The 27,021-nt window shown below is 31.8% G+C and overlaps 3 protein-coding genes across 6 annotated transcripts; 2 read left to right on the top strand and 1 right to left on the bottom strand.

Annotated features, from left to right (window-relative positions):
- The first annotated feature begins 6,692 nt into the window (after positions 1 to 6,692).
- LOC114178177 (probable amino-acid acetyltransferase NAGS2, chloroplastic) lies at positions 6,693 to 15,037 on the top strand. Of its 3 annotated transcripts, none has more exons than XM_028063932.1 (11): positions 6,693 to 7,143; positions 7,555 to 7,642; positions 7,841 to 8,049; positions 8,239 to 8,390; positions 8,590 to 8,664; positions 9,157 to 9,565; positions 9,937 to 10,034; positions 10,706 to 10,817; positions 10,932 to 11,091; positions 14,480 to 14,552; positions 14,725 to 15,037. In XM_028063932.1, the coding sequence occupies exons 1-11, from the start codon at positions 6,778 to 6,780 to the stop codon at positions 14,879 to 14,881; spliced, it is 1,899 nt and encodes a 632-aa protein (XP_027919733.1). In that variant the 5' UTR covers positions 6,693 to 6,777; the 3' UTR covers positions 14,882 to 15,037. The 3 variants fall into 3 exon arrangements, with proteins under 3 accessions (XP_027919733.1, XP_027919734.1, XP_027919735.1); XM_028063934.1 differs by having other exon boundaries at positions 6,893 to 7,429; XM_028063933.1 differs by lacking the exon at positions 8,590 to 8,664 and having other exon boundaries at positions 6,695 to 7,143.
- Positions 15,038 to 18,606: 3,569 nt separating this feature from the next.
- Positions 18,607 to 20,431, top strand: LOC114176441 (protein RDM1). Of its 2 annotated transcripts, none has more exons than XM_028061484.1 (3): positions 18,607 to 18,777; positions 18,869 to 18,958; positions 19,846 to 20,431. In XM_028061484.1, exons 2-3 carry the CDS (start codon positions 18,895 to 18,897, stop codon positions 20,223 to 20,225), a joined length of 444 nt encoding a protein of 147 aa, XP_027917285.1. In that variant the 5' UTR covers positions 18,607 to 18,777; positions 18,869 to 18,894; the 3' UTR covers positions 20,226 to 20,431. The 2 variants fall into 2 exon arrangements, with proteins under 2 accessions (XP_027917285.1, XP_027917286.1); XM_028061485.1 differs by having other exon boundaries at positions 18,635 to 18,777; positions 18,872 to 18,958.
- A 1,787-nt stretch (positions 20,432 to 22,218) lies between these two features.
- LOC114176188 (NADH dehydrogenase [ubiquinone] iron-sulfur protein 4, mitochondrial) lies at positions 22,219 to 26,187 on the bottom strand. Its single transcript, XM_028061141.1, has 5 exons — positions 25,972 to 26,187; positions 25,322 to 25,410; positions 24,818 to 24,947; positions 22,615 to 22,644; positions 22,219 to 22,441 (listed from the first exon to the last, which is right to left on the bottom strand). Exons 1-5 carry the CDS (start codon positions 26,101 to 26,103, stop codon positions 22,382 to 22,384), a joined length of 441 nt encoding a protein of 146 aa, XP_027916942.1. The 5' UTR covers positions 26,104 to 26,187; the 3' UTR covers positions 22,219 to 22,381.
- Between the last annotated feature and the right edge of the window lie 834 nt (positions 26,188 to 27,021).

The raw sequence follows: 27,021 nt of genomic DNA, 5'->3' as shown, positions 1-27,021 counted from the left end.
CACTAAGCATGACAAGGATTCTGAAATTGTGCAAAATATGAACCCACGATTAAGCATCACAAATTCCATTTCATTCAAAGCTACGAAATTGAATAGGATGAAGAGAAATTAGGAATTGGAGTGCACTGCAAAACATCAACCTCATGGTTTCTAATCAGTTTCTTCAAGGAACCAATACGAAAAACTTAGCTAGACATGGAAAATGAACAATCAAACACTTCAAAACTGCAATAACAAAACAGAACCAAGAACCCTAACTTATGAAATCTAAAAAACGCAATTTAAGAGCAAAAATAGAGATTTCAAAGCTTAAATGGAATGCAAAACGGTATTGTCATATATAAATGCGAAAACCCCATGAATGGGTATTGTTCCAAGTCAATAAAACCCACAAAACGAACTGCCCAAGCAAGAAAACGAATTCAAAACGTAAAACCCTCAATGGGTGCTGTCAAATATGCATAAAAACGGTAAAAATGAGCCAAAAACGTGAAAAACCGCAAGGGGGGCGTCCATGGAAGCTTGGAGAACGAAAATGGAGGTTTTGAAGAGAGGTTGAAGAAGATGGAGCGGCTGGCCTCCTTTCATGCAGACCTAATTCGTGGTCATATCACCCCTGCCACTCATATTTACAAAACTGCCACTCTGCCACTCAGATTTACAAAAATGCCACTCTGGGCCTCAAATGTTGACCCATTGACTTTGCTGACATGGAAATGACATGAAAATGATGTGGCAATGATGTGGAAAGTCTCTTCAACTAAATATTAATGTCCAAGCTCCAAAATTGCTTCACCCAAATACCTAAAAATACCTAAAAATAATTAAAAACAAAAATTAGGCAAAATAATGTGAAATTAGTCCAAATTCGGAACAGTGGCCCAATAAAGCCCAACAGATGAAAAACACTCTAATGATGAACAATTAAGCACTAATCAACTGTCTAATGGGTGCACAAAGGCTCGTGGAATAGAAAAAAATAATGACTCACCAGTATTGCGAGGGCGCCATAAATCACTGTTGACGAAACGAAGACGGAAAGAAAGAGTGGTGCTGAAACGAACGTTGATGCAGAAAGAATGGACACGACAATAGAGTAGGCACTGGCAAAGGAGTGAATGTGAGGGCACCAATTTTCTTTTAATTAATAAAAAGATCAGAACAATAGATAACACTTGTTCAATTACATGCTCTCTCTTTGTATCTCAATACATTGCACTTATTTCTACAAACACTCTCTTTTGATCTACTAAAATTAAAAAATAAAAAAAATATAGGCGGTGCTTATATAAAAAATGCTATTTATGTAAAATAATTAGATAGCACTTATTTTATGAAGCGTTTTCTTTTTGGTTCCGTGTTTCTATAGATAACACTTGATTAAAAAAAACACTTTTTAAAATGCATAACGGAAGTTTAAATTATTTCTAAGATAATATAAATTTGAATCCTGGATGATTCTAGAATACAGTATCTAAAGGATTTGGTGTAATGAATTTGTCATTTGCACGTGCTACATTGTGACAAAATTTTGTCAGTGGTGGAGATAGGCTTTGGGAATTTGGGATGCTCCTTGCCAACAAACAAGCGCGGCTTAGACTGAGCCCCAGAAACAGAAAAAAAAAAGAAGACATAATTCACTTCCTTCTTTGTCCTCACTTCACCAAAGCTACTCATTCATTTTGAGTCATACCTTCTCGTGATCAACCTTACATGTCTGCGCATGTTAAGATGGTGTTTGTTGTTGTTCTGTCTCATGAAATTGTTGCTAGTCATTGTTTGGATGCCACTCTCAAGGTACCTCTTATCCCTCCAATCTCATCAATTATCAATTATAAAATACAAAACTCTAATAGTTTCTATTATCAACTCTTCTGCTTAAGAAACAGTCACATCTTTTAGTTTGCATGCAAACATACACTTGTTGTTGATTGATAACAATGGAAATACTAGTCATAGAACTCTCTAAAACATTTTTATAACCAGCTATTAATTAAAATTTGTTCGCATTTCTAAAATCTCATCCTTTTTAACTTAAAATGTTTCTTTCCATCATCTCTCTAACAATGAATTTACTTGAACGGTAATAAATATATAGAACAAAATAGTACGAATTATAGCATATTTTCTTGTTTACTTTAAATAAGGAAAAAAGTTGACTTTTAGAACTTCTTTTTACTTCCAATTCAAATCTTTAAATTTTATTATTTTATTATTTTTCATCAACTTAACAAAGAGATATCCTACATTAATTAATATCAAAAGTAATTTAAATGTAGTTTTTTTTCTAAAAGAGAAGCAATTACTATATTTATTCCTCCACGTTTTCTTGTTGAGTGTTGGTTTTTTATAGAACTGTCAAAACGGGTAATCCAACCTAATCTGACTTGACCCACCACGGGTTGTTCATTTAGTGACTCAACCCAACCCAACTCACTTATTATTGAATCAAAAAAAATTGAATCTGGTCTGACTCATCATGGGTTTGTGGGTTAAACAGGTTGACTCACTGACTCACTTAATTAACAAAAAAGTATAATTTTTTTTCCTTCAGTTTCAAAAAACCTAAATTATAATTTTGATTCAAATCTAAATAAACTTCAATGCAATCCAAAAAGATGTTAAACTCCAAATAGAAACCAAAATTATAAAAATACAAATTATCAATGTGTTGGCTAAAAAAACAATCTAACCCAACCCAAATCAATGCCCAACATAATTAAAAATATGTGTGATTATTTATCTGCACCAACTCGGCTCACCACCGGTTCAACCCGAGTGTGCTGAGTTCTAGGTGGACTGGATCAAAAATTAATCCATGTTGAAATTTGTAAAAAATTTTAGCCCAATCCGGTCCAAACCCGTGGTAAGCCAAATTGGCTCGTGGGTTTCAACTCATTTTGACAACTCTAGTTTTTTAATTAAAAAAAAATATTTTTTATGTCACTTTTTACATTTCAAGTGAACAATTTTTTTTCTAATTATATGCTTAATTTAATTAATACGAGAAGAGAGTAAACATAATGACACATAAATATACATGAAAATTAAAAATTAAAAAATATAATAGATAACTTGTTTAAAATTATATTAAAATAAAAAATAAAAAATATTCTTGATTTTGGTGAAAAACTTTAACAAGTATTATAAAGTACCTCAATTCGTTTTGAACAGTTAATTATTTAAAAAATATTTTTATCGTTATTTTTTAATTTTGAAGTAACATTATTTGATTTAATTATAATATAAAAAATAAAAACTACTCATGAAAACGAAAACATTATAATAGCACTAGATTAGGAAAAGAAAACTGATTTGAAGATTAAAAAGTCCAAAATTTTGAAAGTTTTATAAAGCCCTTGAACTTTAAAAAATTAACAAGATTATTGGTTATTTTATGGAAATTGTCTGGTCTCGGGTTGAGAGTTTGAAAATACTTGTAACAGTTTCATCACCTAAGTGTCCATAGCAGAAGTAACAATGATTTTTTCTGGTTTCAAGGTTCTGCAATTTGCATATTCTTCATACTTTACCATTTCGTCACAACACAAGTCACGCAATGCATACATTACAAGAAAGGGAGAGCTTGTGTCGAACTAAAAATACATCATGTGAATTTTATAAATCACTTATTTTTTTTTATTTTACTTTGTTTTTGTAATTTAAACATTTTTTTCAATTTTTTGTATTTGTTAGTATTGGAATCTTTTAAAGTTTGAAGATGTATTGAAACAATCTTTTGGTCCGGCATATTCCTTATTTTCCGGAGATATGTTTTTTGATAGTGTTGGTTGGTATAGAGGAATTTGTTTCATCCTTCTTTCTTCAAGTGTTTTCATGCCCGCAAGTCATTTAATGTTTGGAGGTCTTTTCAGACAAAAAGAAACGTGTCGAAAATAAAATCAGTAGAAATAAACATTTTGTACAAAGAAAAATAAAATATTAAGTCTTGTAATGGAAAATAAGAAAGAAAATATAAATTTTTCTTTTGTATCTAAATTAATTTTATATCCCAAATATTTTTGTACGAAATATCTTCACACGTTAGTATTTCTATCTTTTTTACCATTTTAGTGTAATTTTATTATAAAATAACAAGAGTGGTGTAGGTTTAAAATAAATTGAGTTTGGATAACTTGTACGGAGTTGGCACGGTTATAAAATGAATAAGTTGTGTCATATTGTGACGATTTCAGTTTTGTAATGAAATAAATTAAAATCATTGCATGTTATGACAATATCAGTTTTTGTAATGATATAAATTGAAGTTGTGTCATATTGTGATGATTTTAGTCTTCTTATAAAATGCATTGAAGTATTACAAAATTAAAGTCATCATAGTATAATACGACTTCAATTTATTATATTATAGAACTAAAGTTGTCTCAAATTGTGACAATTTTAATTTTTTCAAAGAAATCGTCATGAGTTGGCACAACTTCAGTTCATTTGCAGTGAAGTTACTTTAATATAACTCAATTTATTTGTTTTGAAGTCATGTCAGGTTAGCACAAATTGTCCAAAATCAAATATTTTAAAAATTAACACCATTATTGTAATTTATATTGAAATTACAAGTAAAAAAATAACATCTCCTATAAAGAAGCTTAAACTTTTAGGTAAAAAATTATGGAGATCGTACATGATGTGATTGAAAAATTTACCTGGATGTAATGCAAAACTAATTAATTTTGGGATAAAATTTGTTTTTAATCACTAAATTTAGACTTGAAATTTGAATTGATTTTTGTTTCAAACATTGATATATTTTGGTCCTCAAACTTTAAAAATAAAAAAATATTGTCATTTTAACTCAAATACATTAAATTTCTTTTTGACATGTCGAACATATTATAGGATGATGTTTGAGTTGTTTACGTCTTTTTGACACGTTATAACTTAAATTAATGTCAACATAAAGTACCATTTAACAAGTAAGAAAAATTATATTCATTCATTTTTAAAGTTTGAGGACTAAAATATGTGAAAGTTTGAGATATAAATTAATTTCATTTTAGACTAAAAAATATTTAATCTTTAATTTTTTTACTATTAATCAATTTGGTCAAAAAGTTCATTTATAGCAGTGGTTAAAATGAATGGATAAGATAAAAGTTTTTATGATAATATGATCATAATTATCTTCCATACTAAAATTAGCACCTTTTATAAATTATTTTATTTATATTTAATGTGATTTTAATTGTTAAAAAAAATAGATAATGCATTTGACAATAATTATTTGATTAGTTTGGTTGGAAAGTTTGATAAGTGACATGTATTTACTTTCTTTACAAAAATACTTAAAAATGAGATACTGTTGAAAAAAATAATTAAGTGAAGACTAATTTGAAACCGTAGAAAAACTTAGAATCAATCGGATAATTAAACCGTAGAAAAAATACAAATATAACTTAGACAATTTTGAATATTTTAAAAAACTATTTTTCAAAAATAATTTTAAAGATCTAATAAATTTTGTAAATACAAGGAATATTTTTAATAAAATTATCGGTTGTAGATTAATACCTGTAGAGTTGATTTTAAGAATAAATTTGTCAATGTAAATTCACTCAACCATTTTTTTTTGTAAGTTATAAATCAAGATCTATTAAAATATACTTAAATTTTAATTTATTAGATACTTATTCTATAAACATAAGTGAGTATGTAATAACATACGCATACTTTTTTAAAAAGGAAATATTATAATACTATTTTTGGTCTCATACAAAAACTAATGAATAATTTATCAAGATCATAAAAATAATTAAATTAATTTATTCTTGAATTAATAATGTCAAGTATTCGAATTTTATTTAATAAATAATCATAAATTTAACGGGTTTAAGTAGTTTTTAAATATAAAGACACGCAACTAAATAATTTTTTAACCTTTCCGTATTAATATTTTAATATAACTAGCGTAACACAGGCGCTATCGCGCCTGTGTGTATATATTTTTTAAATATACGTGATATTATATTAGTAGGTGATAATATGATAATGTTATTAAGTTAATACTAGTGTAACACAGGCGCTATCGCGCCTGTGTCTATATATTTTTTAAAATGCGTGATATTATATTAGTAGGTGATAATATTATAATATTATTAAGTTAATATATATTTTAAAATTATATTTATTAAAAATAAAGTAAAATATATCAAAACAGATAAAAGAATAACCATTGATAAATAAAGAAGAAGAGAAGAAACAGAGACATCTGATTTTATAAAAAGTTTGTAAAAGTAACGGTCAATTTTTTAAAATTTAATAAATTGTTATATTTAAAGGGTAAAATCGGTATTTTGAAAAGTGGACACAAAAAGGGGAATCCCCTTTATATATTAAGTTAATATATATATATATATATATATATTAGAATTATATTTATTAAAAATAAAGTGAAATATATCAGAACAGATAAAAGAATAACCATTAATAAATAAAGAAGAAGTAGAGACATCTGATTTTATAAAATTTTTGTAAAAGTAACGGTCAATTTTAAAAAATTTAAAAAATTGTTATATTTAAAGGGTAAAATCGGTATTTTAAAAAGTGGACACAAAAAGGGGAATCCCCTTTATATATTGTTATAGATGACACAAACAGTTACTAATATCTATCAAAATTATCTTATGTAAGAACCAATAAAATAAAGAAGCATAATCACCATGATAATGCTACAAATCTGTGTTGAGTATCCATTAATAAAATAACCGATGAGACAGAGCCTTTGGAGTTCTCTTCAGTTGTGTCGCAATTCAAGAGCCTATGGCGGCTTTGTCTTCCACCTCTCGCACATCCTTTCCAAACCTTCCCAATTGTTCATCCCACAAATTCAATTTCCACCCACAGCTACTCAATTTACGCCCTCGCTCACCAAAATTCAAGCCAAACAAGCCGTTATCTTTTACGAGAGTCCCAACCTCAACATTGGAGCCCTGCAACGTGTTCAGCGAGGAACTGGTCGGAAGCGTGGCGGAAGACGAGGGTTACAGCAGCTCCATGGACGATAAGCGATTCGTGCGTTGGTTTCGTGAGACGTGGCCATACTTGAGGGTCCACCGCGGTGCGACCTTCGTTATCATCGTTTCCGGTGAAATTGTCGCTAGTCCTTACTTGGATCCTATTCTCAAGGCACCTCCAAATATTTCATTTTTTTATTTATTTTACTGGCTCATTCAGACACAGATAAATGTATCAAATTATTTTTTGGAATGTATCCTCGCAGGTATAATATGAGAGAGAAATATTAGATAGTCTGGGATCAAAATGTGTTTATGATCTTAATCAGTTTGTGACTCATACTTCAATGTTTCTATGTGAGAAAAAGAATTAATAAAGGGTGGAGTGATGGAGAGATTAGTTGAGACTATGGTGGTCCTGGATCGTGTGATAATTTCTCTTAGGCAAATAATCCTGGGTAGGATGATGAAAATTTCCTTTCAAGAACTTAATTATGTATAAAATTGTTGAATTAATTAATTTTCTTTAAAAGGGAATATTTTCTAGATTAATCTCATACTTAGCTCCGTAACGTGCGTGCAGGATATAGCATTTCTTCATCACCTGGGAATCCGGTTTGTTCTTGTTCCGGGGACCCATATGCAAATTGACAATCTTTTGCGTGAGAGAGGTGAGTCATGCTTTCCGCACAGGGAAATGAAATCACGAGTTGAATATGAATGGGTGGTAGTGGCTAGTTTTCTTAATGTAGTGAAAGTGACTATTTTTTATGATCTTATGTTGATTGATACATGCCAACCCCACAAGAGAGAAATGAAATTTCAACTAGTGTGAATGAGCATTGATTAATGATGTTGCTATTTTGTAGGGAGAGAACCTAAGTATGTTGGTCCATATAGGGTAACTGATGATGAGTCTCTAGCAGCTGCAATGGAAGCAGCTGGGAGAATAAGATTGATGATTGAAGCAAAGCTTTCTCCTGGACCCTCCATTTGCAATATTCGTCGACATGGTGACAATAGCCGTTTGCATGAAGTTGGTGTCAGTGTTGCAAGTGGAAACTTTCTTGCAGCCAAGGTTTGAATTCTGTGATTCAATTTTCTTCATATTATCTGGAGAACATGGTTTCTTTCAATTCCCTTGTTCTGTTGTTGCGGTATCAATGAGATTTCAATGTTATCCCCTGTTTTTTTTTTTTTTTTTTTTTCTGTTTTCTGCTTCTGTTACTGTTTTAGAGCAAGTCCTTTTAAACGTTTTGTTTGGCAGAGAAGAGGGGTTGTCAAAGGAGTTGATTTTGGGTCAACTGGGGAGGTTAAAAAAGTTGACGTTTCTCGCATGCATGAGAGGCTTGATGGCAACTGCATTGTTATTTTAAGCAACTTGGGTTACTCCAGCTCTGGAGAAGTATTAGATTGCAAGTATGTTTTAGAACCTCTGATAACTCCTTTTTACAACCTGGTAATTCTTGATTGCTTCCTGACATGTATATTCTGTTATACAATGTTTGTAATTTTTTTTTTAATCTGCTATATTTTTTCACCATGCTCTATTATTATTTGTCTATTGTAGAAAGCCTCAATATTTTATGTTGTTCATATTTTTCAATTGGGAGGTTAGTTATGGACCAATGGGGAGGTTGTTGCCTTGTGACAAGGTCAAAGGTTCTAGTTGTGGTTCAGCCTCTGCTCTCAAGTGAGTACGGCTTTCTAGATTTTACCATCCCCAAAAAACCATCACTGAAGAAGCTAACTATCTATTATCAATTATGTTTCTTATATCAATACCTTGGAAAATATTGATATCTTTCTTCAATGATAGCTTTTAAAGGTTGGAGTTAGACATAGATGGGAAGAAACAGCTTCATGGAGAATGTGTTGAAATAAAATCATAGAAAGTTAGTTTCTTTGGAAAAAAAAAAAAATACATTTACAAAATTTCACACAGTTATTTAGTACGCAAAATAGTTTATTATAGAATTTGACATGCTGTGGAATGTGAAAACAAAATACTGAGGAAATAATACAAGGTTTTTGCTAACTATTTTGTTTGTAAATCAGATTTACACTTGTATCAATGTGTTCGATTTATTTTTCTTTTGAATATTGCTATATAGTACTTGGATGTGATCCAGCAGATAAAAAAGAAATGCTTGAATACTGGACACTGATGATTTGTTTTCCACAGTACCTATGAAGTTGCAACAGCTTGTGCGTTGGCAATAGAAGCAGACAAGCTTATATGCATCATGGATGGTCCTATCCTGGATGAAAGTGGACACCTTATTAGCTTCTTGACTCTTCAAGAGGCAGACATGCTAATCCGTAAACGGGTTGAGCAAAGTGAAACAGCTGCTAACTATGTCAAAGCTGTTGCGGAAGAAAGTTTCAACACACTTAATAAATTTAATGGGGCTCTGCCAAATGGAGAACCATTTTCAGGATATCATATTGCAACCTTTCATAATGGTGTTGGTTTTGAAAATGGGAATGGCCTTTGGTCTGGGGAGCAGGGTTTTGCTATTGGAGGTCAGGAGTCCCTAAGTCGGACGAATGGTTACCTATCAGAGCTAGCTGCTGCAGCTTTCGTTTGCAGAGTAAGTTGATGATTCAACTTTTCCTTGGTTATTTAGGTCTACAATGTGCTTTAGTATCTTCAATCACTTAAAGTCTGAAATTTTTATTTTCATTGCATATTGTTCTGTTCCGTTATGGCAGACAGGTTTTATTTCATTATTTTTTCACAAACCAAATAGTTTTTAAAGATTTGTCAAGTGACTGATTTTTATAAATATAGTGACCCCAATGTAACTATTTTTTGTAGAAATTACCTATTTTTTTCCAGTTCTTTTACCTATCACTTCATTATCATACTGAAATTCCTTGAGAAGTTGCTTTTTCAAATAAGATGGTGGTGCTTGAAATCCCAGTTAATATGTTGCTAAGTATAACTTCTTCTGTCTGTCAGGGCGGTGTTCAAAGAGTTCATTTGTTGGATGGCACTATTAGTGGAGTTCTCTTGTTGGAATTGTTCAAGAGAGATGGGATGGGGACAATGGTGGCAAGGCAAATTTTTGTTTATCTATGGATTTTTTTCTTATTACTATGAAATATTTTCTCTATTACTTAGGAACTAACTGGTGATAGTAACAGTACTATGGTAGGTTGTATCCTCATTCGTTCAACTAAACTGTTAAGTTTCTTGATTTTTTTCAGTTATTAGATTTTAATAAATCATAATTTTAGTTTGCATTCTAGCGGATTTTCTGCTAGAGTCATCACATTGGTTATACCAGTGAGAAGCAAACTTTTTTGTAGTTGTCTATGATGAGTTGATGGTTACACTGTTACACGGATATTTATCGAGATTGAAAGAAGCAAATATTTGATTTGGATCTATAGATCATTCTCCTGTTTTACCTTTTAAGGATAGCTGAGTTAGTTGAAATATATTTGTTATAAAGAGAGTAAAGTGGTTAAATTCAACCATTCTATGACCATATGCTGCACCCTTGAAAGAAATTTTTGCCTGCTTTTATTTTCAAACCCCAAAAACTAATTAATGGCAACATGATGTTTATGGGATAACCATTTCTGCTACTGCCTACTAGCATAAACTATGTGGCAGATTGCCGAAGGTGTTATGGATAATTAAGGTCTTTTTTCTTTTCTTTTATCTAGTTATATTTCTTAAAGCTTTTTAATCTTTATTTTTTTGCTTTCAATTAATTTTGCAGTGACCTTTATGAAGGCACCCGGATGGCTCAAGTAACTGATATTTCTGGAATTAAACAACTTATCCAGCCTTTACAGGAGTCTGGCATATTAGTTATGCGGACTGATGAAGAGGTTTGCTCACTTTGCTTGATATCTTCTTCATAGATATTGTAGAGGCCACATTATCACCATCAATGGGGATTTCCTTAAATAGTCCCCTACATTTTGACCATTGTCTTTTTATAGCTGCTTCAATCGTTGGGCTCCTTCGTTGTTGTGGAAAGAGAAGGTCAAATAATTGCTTGCGCTGCCCTTTTTCCTTTCTTTGAAGAGAAGTGTGGAGAGGTTGCTGCAATTGCAGTATCCCCTGATTGTAGAGGCCAAGGACAGGGAGACAAATTACTTGGTATGATATGCTATTATTGCCTCTGTGGATTGACATTGTTGTTTTTAATTCATAGAGAAGTAGTCAGTGATTCCCTATTTTTGTAATATATTGAAATTCCATGGATTTATTATTCTTTATTCTGGCTTGTTTCTATTATTTTTCATGGATTAGCATTAATAAGAAAGGTTTGGACTTTGAATTGTGACTACTGTTCCCTTCTGCTTCTCTTATGAATTTGTTTCTTAGGGTCTTCAAGTTTTTACCTTCTATTTCAAATTATTTCAAATTTCCATTCATTTACTGTGGTTCTACAGAAGTTCCCAACATAGTATGAATTATTAGGCATTTAAGACTCTTGCAAAGTTTTCAATGTCTTTCATTTTCTGATACATAGAAAGGATCGTATTGTTTCACTACACTAGGAGGGACTGATTTTGTACTTCCAGTGTACACTACTTTTTCTCTCATATTTCAGCAACGCAGTTTTAAACCAGAGTCCCAGATTGACCACTCAACCAAGTTAAATGTAAACTGGTCTGATTAAACCTTTTAAACTGTCATTCTAGAAATGCCACTAGACCGAATGAGCCTATACTGAACTGTCAAGACCATGAACATGGTTTAACAGGTTCAATCAGTCCTAGGTTAATATTATCGTGATGAAACCAAAAGACAGGAAATGAAGATTCATACTTCGACCTGTGGTTGTACTTGAAACTGTCTTTCTGATACCAAGCTACTGACACGTGCATTGCTACTGATCAGTGTTGGATTTTAATAAACTTAAACATATTAGCTGTGGAGAAGAGGTCGGTTGAGAAACTCAAATGTTTAGTGTGGCAGGTATGACCATTATGCAAAGGAGTGCTACTCGAATAAGTGCTTCAGTTGTGGTAAGGTTGAGCTTTTTGCCAAAGATTGGCAGTTTGAAAATAGGAAAGAAGAGACGATCAACCTCACAAAAGAAGAAGTGACGTTATTGACAATGACACATAGCTCTAGGGCCGAGAACAAGCGAGTGGAGAATTCACAAAGAAAATCGAATAGCAAGGAGAATTCGGCAAGACAGCCGAGTAATGTGGATAGGTCGGCTACACAACCAAGTAGGTTGGTAAGATATGCAAATAGCCCTGACAACACGGTGGACCATATGAAAAACTCGAGTAGCACAATGGAACAAGTGAACAACTCAGATAGCTCAGTGGAGCAAGTGTACATCTTGGAAAGCTCAATGGGGAGCCTAGGTAGCTCGGTGGAGAATGTTGATAGCTTGGATAAGTTGGAGGAGCAAGTGTTGCACAGTTCAATGGTGCATCTATACAATTCGGATAACTTAGACATGTGCGGGGATGAGGTTGTTATCCAAAGGTTAGAGATTGCAAAAAGTGATTTGCAACAAAGAGTTGAAAAGGAGGTTAGAGGTAATGCAATTTTACAAGCAAGCTTAGAGAGAAGGAAGCAGACTTTTGCAGAAACGACGCTTGGAACTTGAAGAACGGCGGTACAGAAAAGGAGTACTCGTGGTTGGGCAGAAAAGGAGTACTCGTGATTGGGCAGCTTCCGCTGGAAGGGGAGTGTACCAATGTGGTTGAAGGGACTCATCCTTGAGGGGGAGATTGTTAGAAATTCAAGTGTGAGTCTAAGTCCCACATTGACCAGAAATGAGAAAGTAGAGCATCATATAAGGATTAAGGCCCATAAACCCATTGCCTTGGTGTCAGTGTCTTATGTGGTTGGGCTCAGGTCTCATTGGTGTTGTTCTCCCTAGTAAAACCCCCTCTGTAATCCTGACAAGTTGTATCAGAGCCGATGGTTAATATCGGCTCAGACGAGTGCAGTACCAGTATGGTCCTAGTATCGAAAGTCTTCCTAGCAAGAGTCCCAGGTAAGGGTTCCAGGTAAGCGTGGGGGAGTGTACCAATGTGGTTGAAGGGACTCACCCTTGAGGGGGAGATTGTTAGGAATACAAGTGTGAGTCTAAGTCCCACATTGACCAGAAATGAGAAAGTAGAGCACTATATAAGAATACAGACCCATAAACCCATTGTCTTAAGGTTTTGGATTGAGAGTGGTGTCAGTGTCTTATGTGGTTAGGCTCATATCTCATTGGTGTTGTTCTCCCCAGTGAAACCCCCTCTGTAAAACCTGACATGTGAGAGGAGTTATTGCACATGGGAAGCCGGGATGAAGAATAAAGGAATTGAGATGAAGAATAAAACAAACATTTAAGTTTACGGGAGAATTTTGTTGGATTTTTAATAAACTTAAATGTATTAGCTGTTGTAGGTAGTTTATGTAGCCGTTGGAGTGTCGATAGTTAATGAATTAGCAGTTTATAATTGTTTTTGTCTGTTTTGAGTACAAAGGTCAGAAAATTGTGAGCCTATAAATTGTATTGCTGATGACATGAATGAAACAACAAGAGGTGAATTAAGTTTTTCACAATAGAGAGTTTGTTGTCTACAAACTGTTCATACTGTTCATGGTTAATCTTGAACAGGTTCAACCTATTCAAGGCTATATTATGGTGATGATAGCCTGAAACTCTTAGAGAGGACTAGGATTACTTCAAACCAACACTCTTTTTAAGTACCTCTCGAACTACTATGCCAAGTTTGGCTTTTACTTTTGATGCACATGTAATATTTTATGTTGTTTTATAAGTTAAACTGTTAAAACAAACTGAACATGGAGTCATACTTTACGTTGAATCAATCAATTATTAATCAATGTATTATAAATGTATATGAAGTTGTTAATACTTTCATATAGTGCATGGTTAATTTAAGTAACATAGCTCACTTTTTTTCTATTTTTATGCATGGATGTGCATTATATTTGTCTAACATGTTGCCACTTACGTACGTTTATAAGCGTACACATATTGAACCATGGTTTAACCTTAAATTTCTCACTTTGCCATTTCAATCGCTAATTTAATTTTGAAAAGATTAAGTTTTGGGAAGTTCATCTGTCAGAGTAGCAAACGTCAACTCATGTTCATCTTGATATTCCTTACTAGGAGTATTCGATCTAAAAGCAAAAAACCACACTGCTCTTCCTTTTATTTATTTATTTTTTTCCTATTTTGTCTTTGAAAAGTAGTGAATCCTACTAGGCTTGTAGGTTCTTGCATACGTTCAGTGGCTGACTAGTTCCTTATGCAATTCTCCAAGGATCAGAAATTGTTTGCAAATATCAGACCATAACATATAATTTCTAGGCAAAAATTGTTTCCGATTTCATCCAGAAACTACTTTTAGGGTGTAGTGTGAAGTCTATGCAGTGCATGGTAAACCATATTTTTTAGCAGCCGTTTGATTATAATCTTTGGGTACTTTCGCTCATAATAGTATTTATCTCATGTTTTGACTGTATTGTTTAATGTTATGATCAAATGTAACAGATTATATAGAGAAGAAGGCATCATATCTGGGATTTGAAATGCTTTTCTTGCTTACAACTCGTACAGCTGATTGGTATGTACCTTGGACATCAAACATATGTCAATATATTTATCTAGAATCAACGTCATTTTTTCTCAGTGGATTTTTACTTGCTGCATGCTCTATCTTTTCTTGGATGCTTTATATGGTTTGTTAACTCCATAAATCCTTTTCTAAAGACAATGGATTCATAATGTGTTAACAGGTTTGTGAGACGTGGATTTTCGGAATGTTCAATTGATTTTATTCCTGAGAAGAAAAGGAGAAAGATTAATCTATCCCGCAAGTCCAAGTATTACAGGAAGAAGCTTCTACCCAGTAAGAGTGGAATTACGTTTGGTAGCAATTTTTCTTCCCCTTAGCATATCTTTTTTTTTTTCACTGGGGAAAGGTTAGTTACATAAAGCGTTTGGCATTTTCTGTAGGTAATAATATCGTAATTATATGTTTTCTGGAAAATCAATAGCTATAACAAGTTTTCTGTTATTTATTGTTATTTAATTTCCAGATTTAGAGTTTTTTCTCTCTCGCAAATCAGTTGTTGAATAATATTGATTTGCTACATGTTACATATATATGGATTAATTTTTATTTTGCATCTAATAATGTGATAAGGAAATTAACACCGGTGAAATAATGAAGAGAGGTAATTAAATAAAGCAGGATTTACAAAAGTTCAATATTTAAGCAAATATTTTACTAACAAAGGACTCTTGCAGTTTTAGTATGTGTTTAGTTCAGTGTTTGAGGATTGATTCTAATTGAATCAATTTTCTATCGTAAAAGTAACAATTAATTATATCTCATATTCAAAGTTAATTTTTTATTTTTTAATTAATTTTAAAAGTCAAACGCATATTGATTTTGTATTAAAAATTTAATTCTTACCAATTATGTATTTCTGTCTGACATATCCATTGTTGAAAGTGATATCTGTTGTAGAAAGTGAAAGTGTTTTTAGTGTTTATAGCGGTCTGGGGGTATCAAACGCAGGCAAGCACACAATTTGTGGTTGTATAAACTACACTATTGCCATTTAGCACAGCCCAATCATCCTCATCACCATCACATTAAAATGACCATCAATTTAAAATGAAGGAAATTGTTCAATCATATAAAATAGGTTCATGTACTATTTGATTAGTTTTATTCTTGTGTTTTTTTTATTTTCCACAGAAAAAAAAAATGAAAAGAGTATTAAGATGTGTAATCCACTTCATTGTTCCCGTTTCCTTTATCTGTACAATAAATTATTAAGAGCATCTTCGATAAGAGTTGGTTACAAGAGGTTTTTTAAAAATAAAAGTATTATTTTAATAAGCAATTCCTGTGAACAATGAATGTTTATAATGTTAAATAGTGAACTTTTAATTGGATTGATTTTTAAGGCTACTTACAAGAGTAAAAAAGTGTTTATCGATTAAAATTAGGTTTAATCACTCGAATGATATTTATTTTAATAGGATTGTATCAATTTGGTACTCGCTTTTAAAAAAATATCAATTGTATTTCAATTCTTTAAAAAGTATTTCAATTAGATCCCTTTCAGATGTAAATGACTACCGTCGTTAACAGCGTGCCACGTATCAATATGTGATTTTTTTTTTAAATTAAGTCAAAATTGAATCAAAGATACAAAAAATTAAAAAATAAATAAATAAACCACATATATTGACACGTGACACATCATTGCGTTAGTCATATGAAACCTAATTGAAACACTTATTTAAAAGTTGGGATGCAATTGACATTTTTTTAAAAACTGGTACAAGATTGATACATCTCTACCAAAGTGAGTGTCATATGAATAATTAAACCTTAAAATTAACTTATTTATTAGTTAGTTAAACTTAACTTCTTTTTTGAGAAATTGTTTTAATTTTTAAAATATGTTTTGCTTTATTAGAACTATAATCCATAAGCACTAAAAGAAAATGTGGAAGAAATTAAATAATATCTAAAAAGGTTAAAATTAGTTTAAACATAAGTTCATAAAAAAGGAGTGGAAGACGAAGGATAAAAATTTAGCGCTTCATGAAAAAAAGACGAACATTCTTGACTAACTTGTAGCTTAGAATTTAAGCCAGATTAAAGATAAATATATATATATATATATATATATATATATATATATATATATATATATATATATATATATATATATATATATATATATATATATATAACTCACCAACGAACATTCTTTACCGCTTTTTATCATATTTTTATAGGTTTTTATTATCATTATTTATTATTTTTAATTATTTAAATTGACAAATTGATTTTTTTTAAATTAGAATGTTTTTATATAAAAATTGAATAGTTTTAATATTTAATTTATTTGTTTTTCAAAAATATGTATTTTTAACTAATGTATTTATAATAACATTTGGTGAAATAAGTGAATACATTAATTGTGTTACAACAAATATATAAAATAAATTAGAAAAACAAAATATTCTAAGTTAACCCACATAATTTATCAACTCTTAGTAAATCGAGTTGTGTTATAAAATTTCTTACTCATAAAAAAGTGGGTTTAGTTGAGCTGATTTAATTTTAGCTCAATCCAGAATAAATAAGTTCTTATAGTTGATTCTTTTTTTATACTTCTTTATAAATATTGTCATCTTTCACCTTTGTAATTATTAGTCTCTTTACATATATTGTTATTAAGATACATGTTTCATTTTAAGTTGTTGAACTTATGAGTCTTATTATTTATAATTATTAGATAAGTAATTGTTTTAGGTTAACCATGTTAGTAAGTATGATTTTAGTAACTTACTATTTCATACATATTTACTGGCATGAAGATTTTTTCTTTCAAAGATTAAGAATAAATTTGCTATACTTATGAGATATCTTTTACTAACATTTTTCTCAAGCATAAGTAATACGAATGATTAGTGATGTAGAGGAATTTGAGGATAAAAAAAGCTATGACTTTTATACGTTGTAGAAGTTTTAAATTTTAAGTTTATACATGCCAGATCCATTATTTTTCTGTTTACTAGAGGTAGAAAAACAATTTCTAAAAAGTTTATAGTAATTAAACATTTTAATTTCTCTCTTAATTTAATAATATACTTATTACAAACATGATGTATATGGGTTAACTAATAATTATAATAAATATTAATAACGATTTATCAAAAGATTCTTTTTAGACATTTGTTAAATATTTTTTTTTTCAATTTTTAATAAAAAATTAGAATTAGTCTCTATTCGAAACTTTAAACCAATTTAGTTTATCATATTTAAAAATGTGAAGATTTGATATTTTAATTAAATTTTGTTAAATTTATAATATTCTGCTTGAAACGTTTTAACAAATTTGATTAAAATGACTAAATTTTCAAAATTTAATAAAAATACTAATTTTAATTTTTACTCAACGATCAAAAATATATTTGATTCTTAATTTAATTAAAAATTACTAATTATATGTTTTTTTTAATTAAAGTAGCTCGGGTGAGTTACAGTTAATAGTAAATACCTCTAAATTTATTTATTTATTTCGGTCTTTAAGATTTTAATTTCTTTCGGTAATAATAAATATGAATTTAAGAGAAATTGAAGATAAGGTCAAATAAATATTAAAAAAGAACGCAGAAAATGGTTTTAATTGAGAATGAAAAGGTAGAGCGCTTGGTCCAGTTCAAAAGTGCAACAGTGCAGTTGGGTGAAAAACTCAGCTAATTCTCTTTCAATCAATTACCCACTTCACTTCATTCCACTAATTCTATTCTGCTACTTCCTTCCACACCTCACTTTCCGTTTTATTCAATGCACTCTGATTTTATAATATATATTTATTACAAACATTCATTTGATGTAAATGGGCTAAATAATAATTATAATAAAATATTAATAGCAAGTTATCGGAGACATTTATTTTAATTAAAATTTACTAAATATACGCTTTTATTCTTATAGATTAAAGTAACTTGGGTGAGTTGCAGTTAATAAGAAATATCTTTCAATTTTGTTTACATTTATTCATTTATTTATTCAGTCTTTAAACATGATTTTAATTTCTTTCGGTCATAATAAATATTAATTTGAGAGATATTGAGGATAAGATCGAATAATAAATATACAAAAAGATGGCAAAAAAGATTGTTTTATGGTGAGAATGAAGTGTAGGGAGTTTGGTCCAGTTGAAGAGTGCAAGAGAAGAAGGGTGCAGTTGGGTGAAAAACTCAACTAACTCTCTGCTGCTTCAATCAATTACTCATCTCACTTCATTCCACTGGTACTTCCTTCCACACCTCACTTTCCGTTTTATTCATTGAACTCTGATGTTAATTTTATCTATATTCATCTTCGTATTCGCATGTATTCAGCAGGAACAGGGTCTGGTTCGCTCGCGATGAAGAGGTCATTTCCGTGGGATAATCAAATTGATTTGTCTTCTTCTTCACCAAACTCCATAGGTATTCTTATCATGTATTCGTCCATAGTCATACATACCTATGTTATAACTCTTTTTAGAGTTAGGGTTGTTCTTTTTCTGTGATTCTTAAACAGAATCAGTTGTTCTGTTTCTCTTTTGGATATCAGAAAATCTATATTCAGTTTACCTTGTGTGTGACTTGGAGTTTGAGATAGGAAGCGTGTGTCTGAGTTCGGTGAGTTTAGCCGTGAGTGTGCGTCCGTCACGTTGAAGGAGTTTGCTCCCTGGGGGGTTCTGCGAGAGTGAAAAGAAGTTAGAGTTAGGAAAGAGGATCTTCTGTTACGGGGAGTAAGAAGGAGGTTAGGGTTGTATAGGAAATCTTAACATTTTATCCCTTTCTTTTCTTTGAGTACATCAAATCAAAATCACTTCTCAATTGAAGAATTAAAATGTATATGTGTGTGAATGGTGACAAATCCATGTAGTTGAATGGTGGAAAATCAGTGTAGTCGTGATGTTTAAGGGGTAAATGGCTAGAATGTTGAACTGTATATGTGATTTATGGATATGTTTTAAGACATTATTTCTTTTGTATACGATGTTAGTTGTTAGTGAGAGGTCAATTTTGGTTTATAATGTCAATAATATGGATTTAATCTTCAATGAGATCTTTTTTCTATTTTTTTATTTTGTCATCTTGTGTTGTTCAAAACATAGCTATGAGAACACACATTGAAACATCTTCTTTCCTATCACATGAAAATTGGAAGATCTTTGTCAATTCTCTTCCCCGAGGCTTAGTTTGTAACTCATTGCAGATAACTGTGTTCTTTGGTTTCTAGTTAACCTGTATGCTACTCTTTTAGTTTATATTGCTTGCCATTGTGACGCATGCACTTACTTTAGCGATGTGGTGCTTGTAAGCAGATGCACTGATGAGACGAGCAGAAATGTATCAGGATTACATGAAGCAGATCCCAATCCCAAATCATCGAGGTTCTGTGATACCATTCACCTCGTGGATGGGATTGGGCAGATCCATGAAGCAGTTATATGGACAGCCCCTTCACTACCTCACAAATATTATGCTTAAACAATGGGATCAGTTGAGAATTGGCAGTGAAGACGAATACAAGCCCTTGGACATCATTATTCATCCACACAAAGCCGAGAACACCATCTGGCTCATTGAAGAAATCCACCGCCAAACCTCATCGCATTTTCATATTGCTAGTCTCTGGAAGGTGGACTCTATGTACAGTGGTTTTATTGATCCCATTTTCCCAAGATTACAGCACGCATCATGAAGACATGAATGAAACCATTTAGTTTGTAGGCTTTCTACTCTATCCTGGAAATAGTTTCACATTTGTTGTGCTTTTGGTAAAGCAAAATTGAATAGCTTTGCTTCTAACTTTTTTTCTGGCTTTGACTATTTTCCGTTTTATACATGGCTCAATCGCAGGACGCCTCAAGGAGACCATAAAATTGAATATTTGTCTGGCTTTGAATATTTTTGTTTTAAATCTTTGTCAACACAAAGCTCTTTACATGTTTTTTTCACAATAAATGTTTTAATTTAAAACAATACTTCCTTGCGAACAGAATTTAAAACAAACAGATGTTATGTCCCTATCCCTACGAGCGCTACTTTTTTCTTTTTATTGTAAAAGAAAGTTTTATTCGACAGTTTTTCAGGAATTAGGCCACGGTAAACAAGATATACGAATAAAAAAAGAAGTTACAGATTTTGGCTTTCTTTTCATCCTGCACCTCCATGATGATGAATGTGTGCATCTTCATGTTAACAATAAAAAGACTAAAATAGTTTTCCTCACTCTGCACCGCAAGAGTCATTGTTGTCATTGTGTCTTCTTCACTGCACTTACGGAGCTACTATATTCTTGTTGCCAAGATTTGCAACAGCATATCAGTGGGAATGTCACTTTAGGAAATCTGGAGCCTCCGCCACGGAGACATTGAAGATTATATAGTAAAACATAGTTTTGTCTCCTTTCAGATGGTTCAATTCGTAATGTTTCCGAATGGTTCAATCTGAAGGAAAGATGGACGCTTATATAGGGTTGAAACCTAGTTTGTTATTGAAAACTTATTTCCAGAAAACATCTTCGGGAAAACTTGTTCCGAAAAACATCTTATACGTTCTTGAAACCTTCTTCCGGAACCATTATTTTAACATCTTGTTATGAAATCTTTCTAAAAAAGTTGTTCTACAAAATTCAAGTCACCATAAAAATATAACATGAAGGGTAAAATGGTTATCTTACAAATTATGGAGATCAGTTAGTAACTTAGAGGAATGAAAAACACAAACGTCCAGATTTTTTACTGCGATTTTGATATACTAAAAAGTATTTTTAATATATTTTAAAATATAAGTTAATGTAACTTAAAAGTAGAGGTACCTATAAAACAATAAGTAGAAAATCAAAATTCATAAAAAAAAAAAAAAAAATCAGTATGCTCGTATCTTTCTACTTCAAATAATGCTCGTGAAAATAATCACTCCGATAAAGATTTTTCAAGATTGAGTTAATGACATTTCAAAGCTAGAGTTCATGGTATTTGTAGGCATTAATTTTTATTTGTAGGCTTTATTTTTTATATAACATCAAACAGAGATCTTTTCCTGCACCTAGTTTTTAATTACGCCAATCTTCTCCCATATTACCATCTCAATAGAAAAACAATCGCATTGTACATTGTCGAACTCCTAAAAGATACAACCTTCGCCAGCGTTTCACTATGTTTAAACAGGGCTCTTAAGAGGCATAGAAAGAAATTACAGTTTCATTGTCTAAATTATGCAGTATCGTCGAAATGAGACTGATTAAAATCATTTCTACAAAACCTAACAAAAGAAAAACAATTTCTTTCTTCAAAATTAGAAAACGTTCTACTAAGATGAAAATTTTAACCTGACTTCCCCTTCCTCCAAACCCTCCGTCCCAAAATTACTAGAGAACATGACACCTATATCTCGGGACAAAGTCTTATCTTAGGGCAAACTTGTTTCTCAGGATAAATCTTATGCATATTTATAGTAACACGCCCATTTAATCAACACGTAGTAGCTTGGAAATTAAATACCCACAATTAGATCAGTTAGAATAATACTTTTTCATAAGCAGTTGAATAATACCTTACAAAAATTAAAAAAAAAAAAAAAGTTCGGGCCATTTTGTTTAGTATTCTCAAGAATATACTATTACCCAAAGTCAGCATGTATTGTTGGATCAGTTTTTTTCTTGCAGACATTTGTTCATTAAAGAATCCAAGTAAGATGTTAGGCGTAATCAATCATAATTAGATCAGTCCCATTTTATTTTCAACAAGTAATTCACACTAAAACTTTCTTTTTCCAAGAAAAGATGCAGAGAAAACTGCTGCATGTTGAAACTCCTGAAGGCGGAATACATTAACATGAATACAAACCAAGCAATCACTCTTCAGCAGGTTTGGGTGGGCCCTTCCATTTAAAGTTGTCCGCATATGATTTGACCTGCAACCACAAGTAGTATGCATTAACACGTATAGAATTATATTACCACTGATCGCACCATGCTGCCACAAACAAGGTTGTGAAAGAAACGAACTCCACCGTCGTTCAAACTAACACTTAAGTCGTTCAAAATGCACCCAGTTAAAGTACAAAAATGGTGAAAGATGTTAAACCTTCAGCAATGGTGTGTGGCGCTTCTTGACCTGCAACAAGTTCAGAGCTTTTGTTACTCATAATAAAATAAAACCCCAACGGGCAAAACATGATGAACACTAATTCACAGTGAGTTTTTTAAATTTAGGGGCCTGATTCTTGAAGCAGAATTAGTGACTAACAAACGTACTCTAATGATATACATTTCACAAAATCATTTGAAAAACAAGACATGGGAATTCACCATTGCCATATTAAAACTAAAGGCATCTCTATTGTAAAAGTCATCCAGGGTCATAAATTAAAAATCTAGATTTTAGAAGACCTCGACATTCGAATATGCTGACATAACAAAATTTAAGAACTGAGTTTTAAATAAGACCTTGGGTCAAAAGAATAAAAGATATTTTTTTGTCTTGAAAACGTCCACATCCAAATAAAACATTAGTATGGGTGAAGACCCTTCCAATAGAGTAAAAGTGATAAAGATGTCTTAAAAGTGATGTGGCAAACGGTAGGATCCCCAAAATGAAAAGTATGACCTCATGCCATGATTCTTACAATGAAGATGACCTTATACAATCTTAGTATCATGATTGAATCACGGGTAAGAAAATAGAAATCAATTCACCAAATATGAGATCACTAATTAGCAAGAGGTTGGGGAGGAAGTGGAAAGGGATTAGTCGAGGGAATTATGAGTTGGATGAGAGAATATTGAAGTGCTTCCTTCTTTAGAGTTAAACTTACATATGTGAATATTCAAGAAAGAGTATGTCTTGTTTTTCATTCCCATTCACTTGAAGAACGAATGCTATAATTTATATCTCATACGGCCATGAATATAGCATCTAAGGATACCTACGGTCTGGAAAGTTTTCTAGTGTTTTAATACGATGCTTCGCAATTTTTAATTACACAATCTAACCGGCTTTGTTACATTGGTTATAAGTTGTGTATTATCAACAATTTCTTCAGTTGGTGATAAAATGTAGTCTTCAGCAATTACATATCCAAGACCTTTGAAACAAATAGCTGTGTTCTGATCTCTATACAGATTACTTCTCAATACATTTTTTTTTAAATTCATTAAAACTTCACGTATTGATTCTGCAATACCTACTATGGTTTCATGTGATATTTTCTCTGATTTTCCATGCATGTTGTAACGCCTATTGCATTTGTATCGTTTTGGCTTTTCTTTAACAATTTGAGTTTTGTATATCCTTTGCATGAACTGATTAGGGGAAGAAGTCAAGGATGGAATGAAGTAGCAATCTTAGAACTTTCACCAGTGCTGATGGATAATGCTATGCAAATCACTGAGAAGAACTGAACATTTAACAGATGGGAATTCTCAGACAAGGAAGGGCTACATTCAGAAGTTACGCACCATCCAAAAAGTAACATGTGAAAGTGGTTCTAGGTCATCTGTGCAGACTAACTCATACGGAGGAGGCTCAGTGATAAGCTTTGCAGCCTAACCAGTGGTACTTTGAAAAGCCAAGGAGGGAGGTTGAAGAGATTTTCTGAATTCTGATGCAAAATTATTTGTCGATATCAAGAAGGGATATGTTTTAAGTATGACGAGAAATATATCCTGGATCATATGTGCCAAACAAAAAATTTGCAGTACTAGAGGAAGAGATAGAATGGGAGGGAGATGGAATGTCCACTTGAGGATAGGCTGCTAAATTTCCCCTTGAGGTCATTGTTTTAGGAATTGAAACAGGGTGAAACACATTATTTTTTGAGGGGAGGCTAGGGCATGGGAGTATTGTCAGAGAGACCATGCGACATGGTCAGATAAGCATGGAGCTATGGGTTACGGTCACACTCATATGTATGTTCGGCAGACAGATAAGAGTGGCATGGATAATCAGGAATAAAAGAAGGAGATGTGGAGTTAACTGAGTTATTGATTGATTGAGAGGGAGTTAGGGGAGAGTAGAAGGCTCTCAAAAAGGAGGGTTAGGGACCTCTATTCTGCAATAGTTTTTATCTTCGTTTCCTTGTCTCTAGTATTCCAGTGATACAACCCAGAGGCAGATATGGAGGTCTCTGTCAATGAACATTCCATTTACTTTCTACCTTACGATCCATCTCCATTATTAATTATTTATTTCAATAAGAACATATATGATTTGTACCAAAAGAAACCTTGAACATTTAAAAAAGTATGAGAGATTATCTGTGTTTCAATATTTGAATAGTAAGACATACCGAATATTCCCAACCATGTTTCTCTGCAAATGCTTTTGCCGCTTCTTCACTATCAAATGTCAAGGCAGAATCACCAACATGAGCATAGGGATCCCCAGTGGATGTCCAGCCCATCAGTGGATTTTCCCACCTACAATTAGTAGAAAATTACCATTTGTTGAGCCATTATTAATGATTACACAACAATTAATCCAATTTAGGTTATCATACTGAAACCGCTAGCCTTGACTCCTTAAACTATTCGAGGATTTCCAGAATCAATGTGCTATAAGTTTGAAACTAAAACATATGAAAATTTCCATAGGACATGAGATGTCAATGATAGCACAAGCTCCCCTCTTATGAATTCCTTTAAATCGTTAATTTGCATACAAAATCCCAAGCATCCCACCTACCCAATTATCAAACTCGATATTGAAGGGGAAAAAATATTCAAATTGTTCAACTCAGACAATGATGTTTATAAAAGCAGTGAAAGAATTGTGATAAAGCGAAAGAATATACTTTTGGGTTGATAAGAAGTTGATCTTCCATCTTCCAACCTTCCCAGATCCTTGCTGAGATGCAGTTCTAGCGGGAGAATAAATCACAACCTGCATTGCGGTGAAAGTACAAGACAGAAAGTCCAACAGTGTCACAACGATTAGCAAGTGAAAGTAGGCGATCTAGAGATGCATAAATTATTTCCAAACTGTGAAGTCTGTGTATAGAACTTGGGAGAGCCTATACTAGGTGAAAGTGAGAAAGGTGAAATAAGCCAATCACGAACACTGAATCACTAGATGATTGAATGATCAAGATTGGCGTCCTTAACCTCTCACACTCTCAGTTAATACGCCCAATTGACCATTGGTACTTAACCTCTCACTCTCAGCTAATACGCCCAATTGAACATTGATACCCTCTAAAATGGTGAATATGGCTGCAGTTGAATCTACCAAAACCAAAATGTCTATGCTAAGATTTATCGCTTAGTTTTTAGTATAATAACCATAAACATAGGCGACTGGCATGCATTTCTACGCATAATTAAGTTATGGTAAGGTTTTCTAAATCGGTGAGTGTGCATAGAAGGTGATGGAGAGCCTCGGAAATTGAGCGAATCAATGAATTTAAAAAATATATATAAAAAGAGAATAAAAAGAGTAGAATACCCTCCTACGAAGGTGTTCTTGAGGAATTCCAGAAACAATTCCGATCTCGCCTGGTTTGGTTTCGACTAGTGCCTGGGTGGAGAACCGACGGGCCATGGTGGCGCGTAGGGCACGTTGTAGAGTATTCGCCATCGTCAAGGAGAAATTTGATTGTGCGCACTAAACAGGGCCAAGTGAGATTGGAAGCAAAATCTCGTGTATTTCATTTACTGTTACGAATTTATTAGCTTCACCCTTTCATTTTTTATTACTGGTGGGAATCTGGGCTGGATAATGTTCACACAGTTTCTTCTTGCACCTCCATAATTTTTTCCTTGCATCCCACTTAAAAAAATTTCTGTTTTTTTTTATTATCTAAAAGTCATTCCAGAAAATAAAAAAGATTTTTAAATTGTGTAATTTAAAAAATATTTTTCTTTAAAAAAGCTTTTAATTGCATACTCTTGAAGTCGATTATTCATAAAAAAAATATTTTTTTTTCAAATTTAAAAGTTATTTCTGATTCAAAAGTCGTTTTTAATATTAGATTTTGTAATCTGGAAATAAAAAATGATTTTTAATTATAAAATATTCTGAAAAAAAAATGAAATTTTTTATATGAAGCTACAAGAAACTGCCTGTAGTGCAGTGAGTTTTTGGACTGTCAGATAATGTTTGAATAAAAAAAATTTAAATTCTTTTAGCATCAAATTTAATACAATATAAAAATGATTAATTGATATAAGAATAATAATTAAAGGAAAAATTTAAACTTAATAATTTATTATTTACACAAATAAAAAATACTATAATAAAATAGTTTAATAAATTATGAAATAGAATTTAGAAATATATTTATAAATATATGATATCAATTAAATAATTAGTAAGAGTAGTTAGTTATATTTAATATTAAAAAAATTATAGCGATAATAATAAAGGTTAAATATGCTCTTTGAACTTTGATACAAAATTATAATTCGTCTCTATAAAAAACTTTGATACATTATTGTCATCCAACTTTAAAAATAAATAGAAATAGTCTTATTAAGCTAATTACATTTTTTTTTT

This window comes from Vigna unguiculata, chromosome 3 (genome assembly GCF_004118075.2).
Source record: "Vigna unguiculata cultivar IT97K-499-35 chromosome 3, ASM411807v1, whole genome shotgun sequence".
Lineage (NCBI taxonomy): Eukaryota > Viridiplantae > Streptophyta > Magnoliopsida > Fabales > Fabaceae > Vigna > Vigna unguiculata.
The sequence above is the reverse complement of the archived record's forward strand: the minus strand, read 5'-3'. Positions and strand labels throughout refer to the sequence as shown.

What these genes read in the sequence shown, in the direction of transcription:
- LOC114178177 (XM_028063932.1), top strand. Translation starts at nt 6,778, where the DNA reads ATGGCGGCTTTGTCTTCCACCTCTCGCACATCCTTTCCAAACCTTCCC. An exon ending in ACTTGGATCCTATTCTCAAG is followed by an intron (nt 7,144 to 7,554) that starts GCACCTCCAAAT and finishes ACGTGCGTGCAG; the next exon opens with GATATAGCATTTCTTCATCA. An exon ending in ATGGGGACAATGGTGGCAAG is followed by an intron (nt 10,035 to 10,705) that starts GCAAATTTTTGT and finishes TTAATTTTGCAG; the next exon opens with TGACCTTTATGAAGGCACCC.
- LOC114176441 (XM_028061484.1), top strand. Translation starts at nt 18,895, where the DNA reads ATGAAGAGGTCATTTCCGTGGGATAATCAAATTGATTTGTCTTCTTCT. An exon ending in TTCTTCACCAAACTCCATAG is followed by an intron (nt 18,959 to 19,845) that starts GTATTCTTATCA and finishes GCTTGTAAGCAG; the next exon opens with ATGCACTGATGAGACGAGCA.
- LOC114176188 (XM_028061141.1), bottom strand. Translation starts at nt 26,103, where the DNA reads ATGGCGAATACTCTACAACGTGCCCTACGCGCCACCATGGCCCGTCGG. An exon ending in AAGAACACCTTCGTAGGAGG is followed by an intron (nt 25,411 to 25,971) that starts GTATTCTACTCT and finishes ACCGCAATGCAG; the next exon opens with GTTGTGATTTATTCTCCCGC. An exon ending in AACATGGTTGGGAATATTCG is followed by an intron (nt 22,645 to 24,817) that starts GTATGTCTTACT and finishes AACTTGTTGCAG; the next exon opens with GTCAAGAAGCGCCACACACC.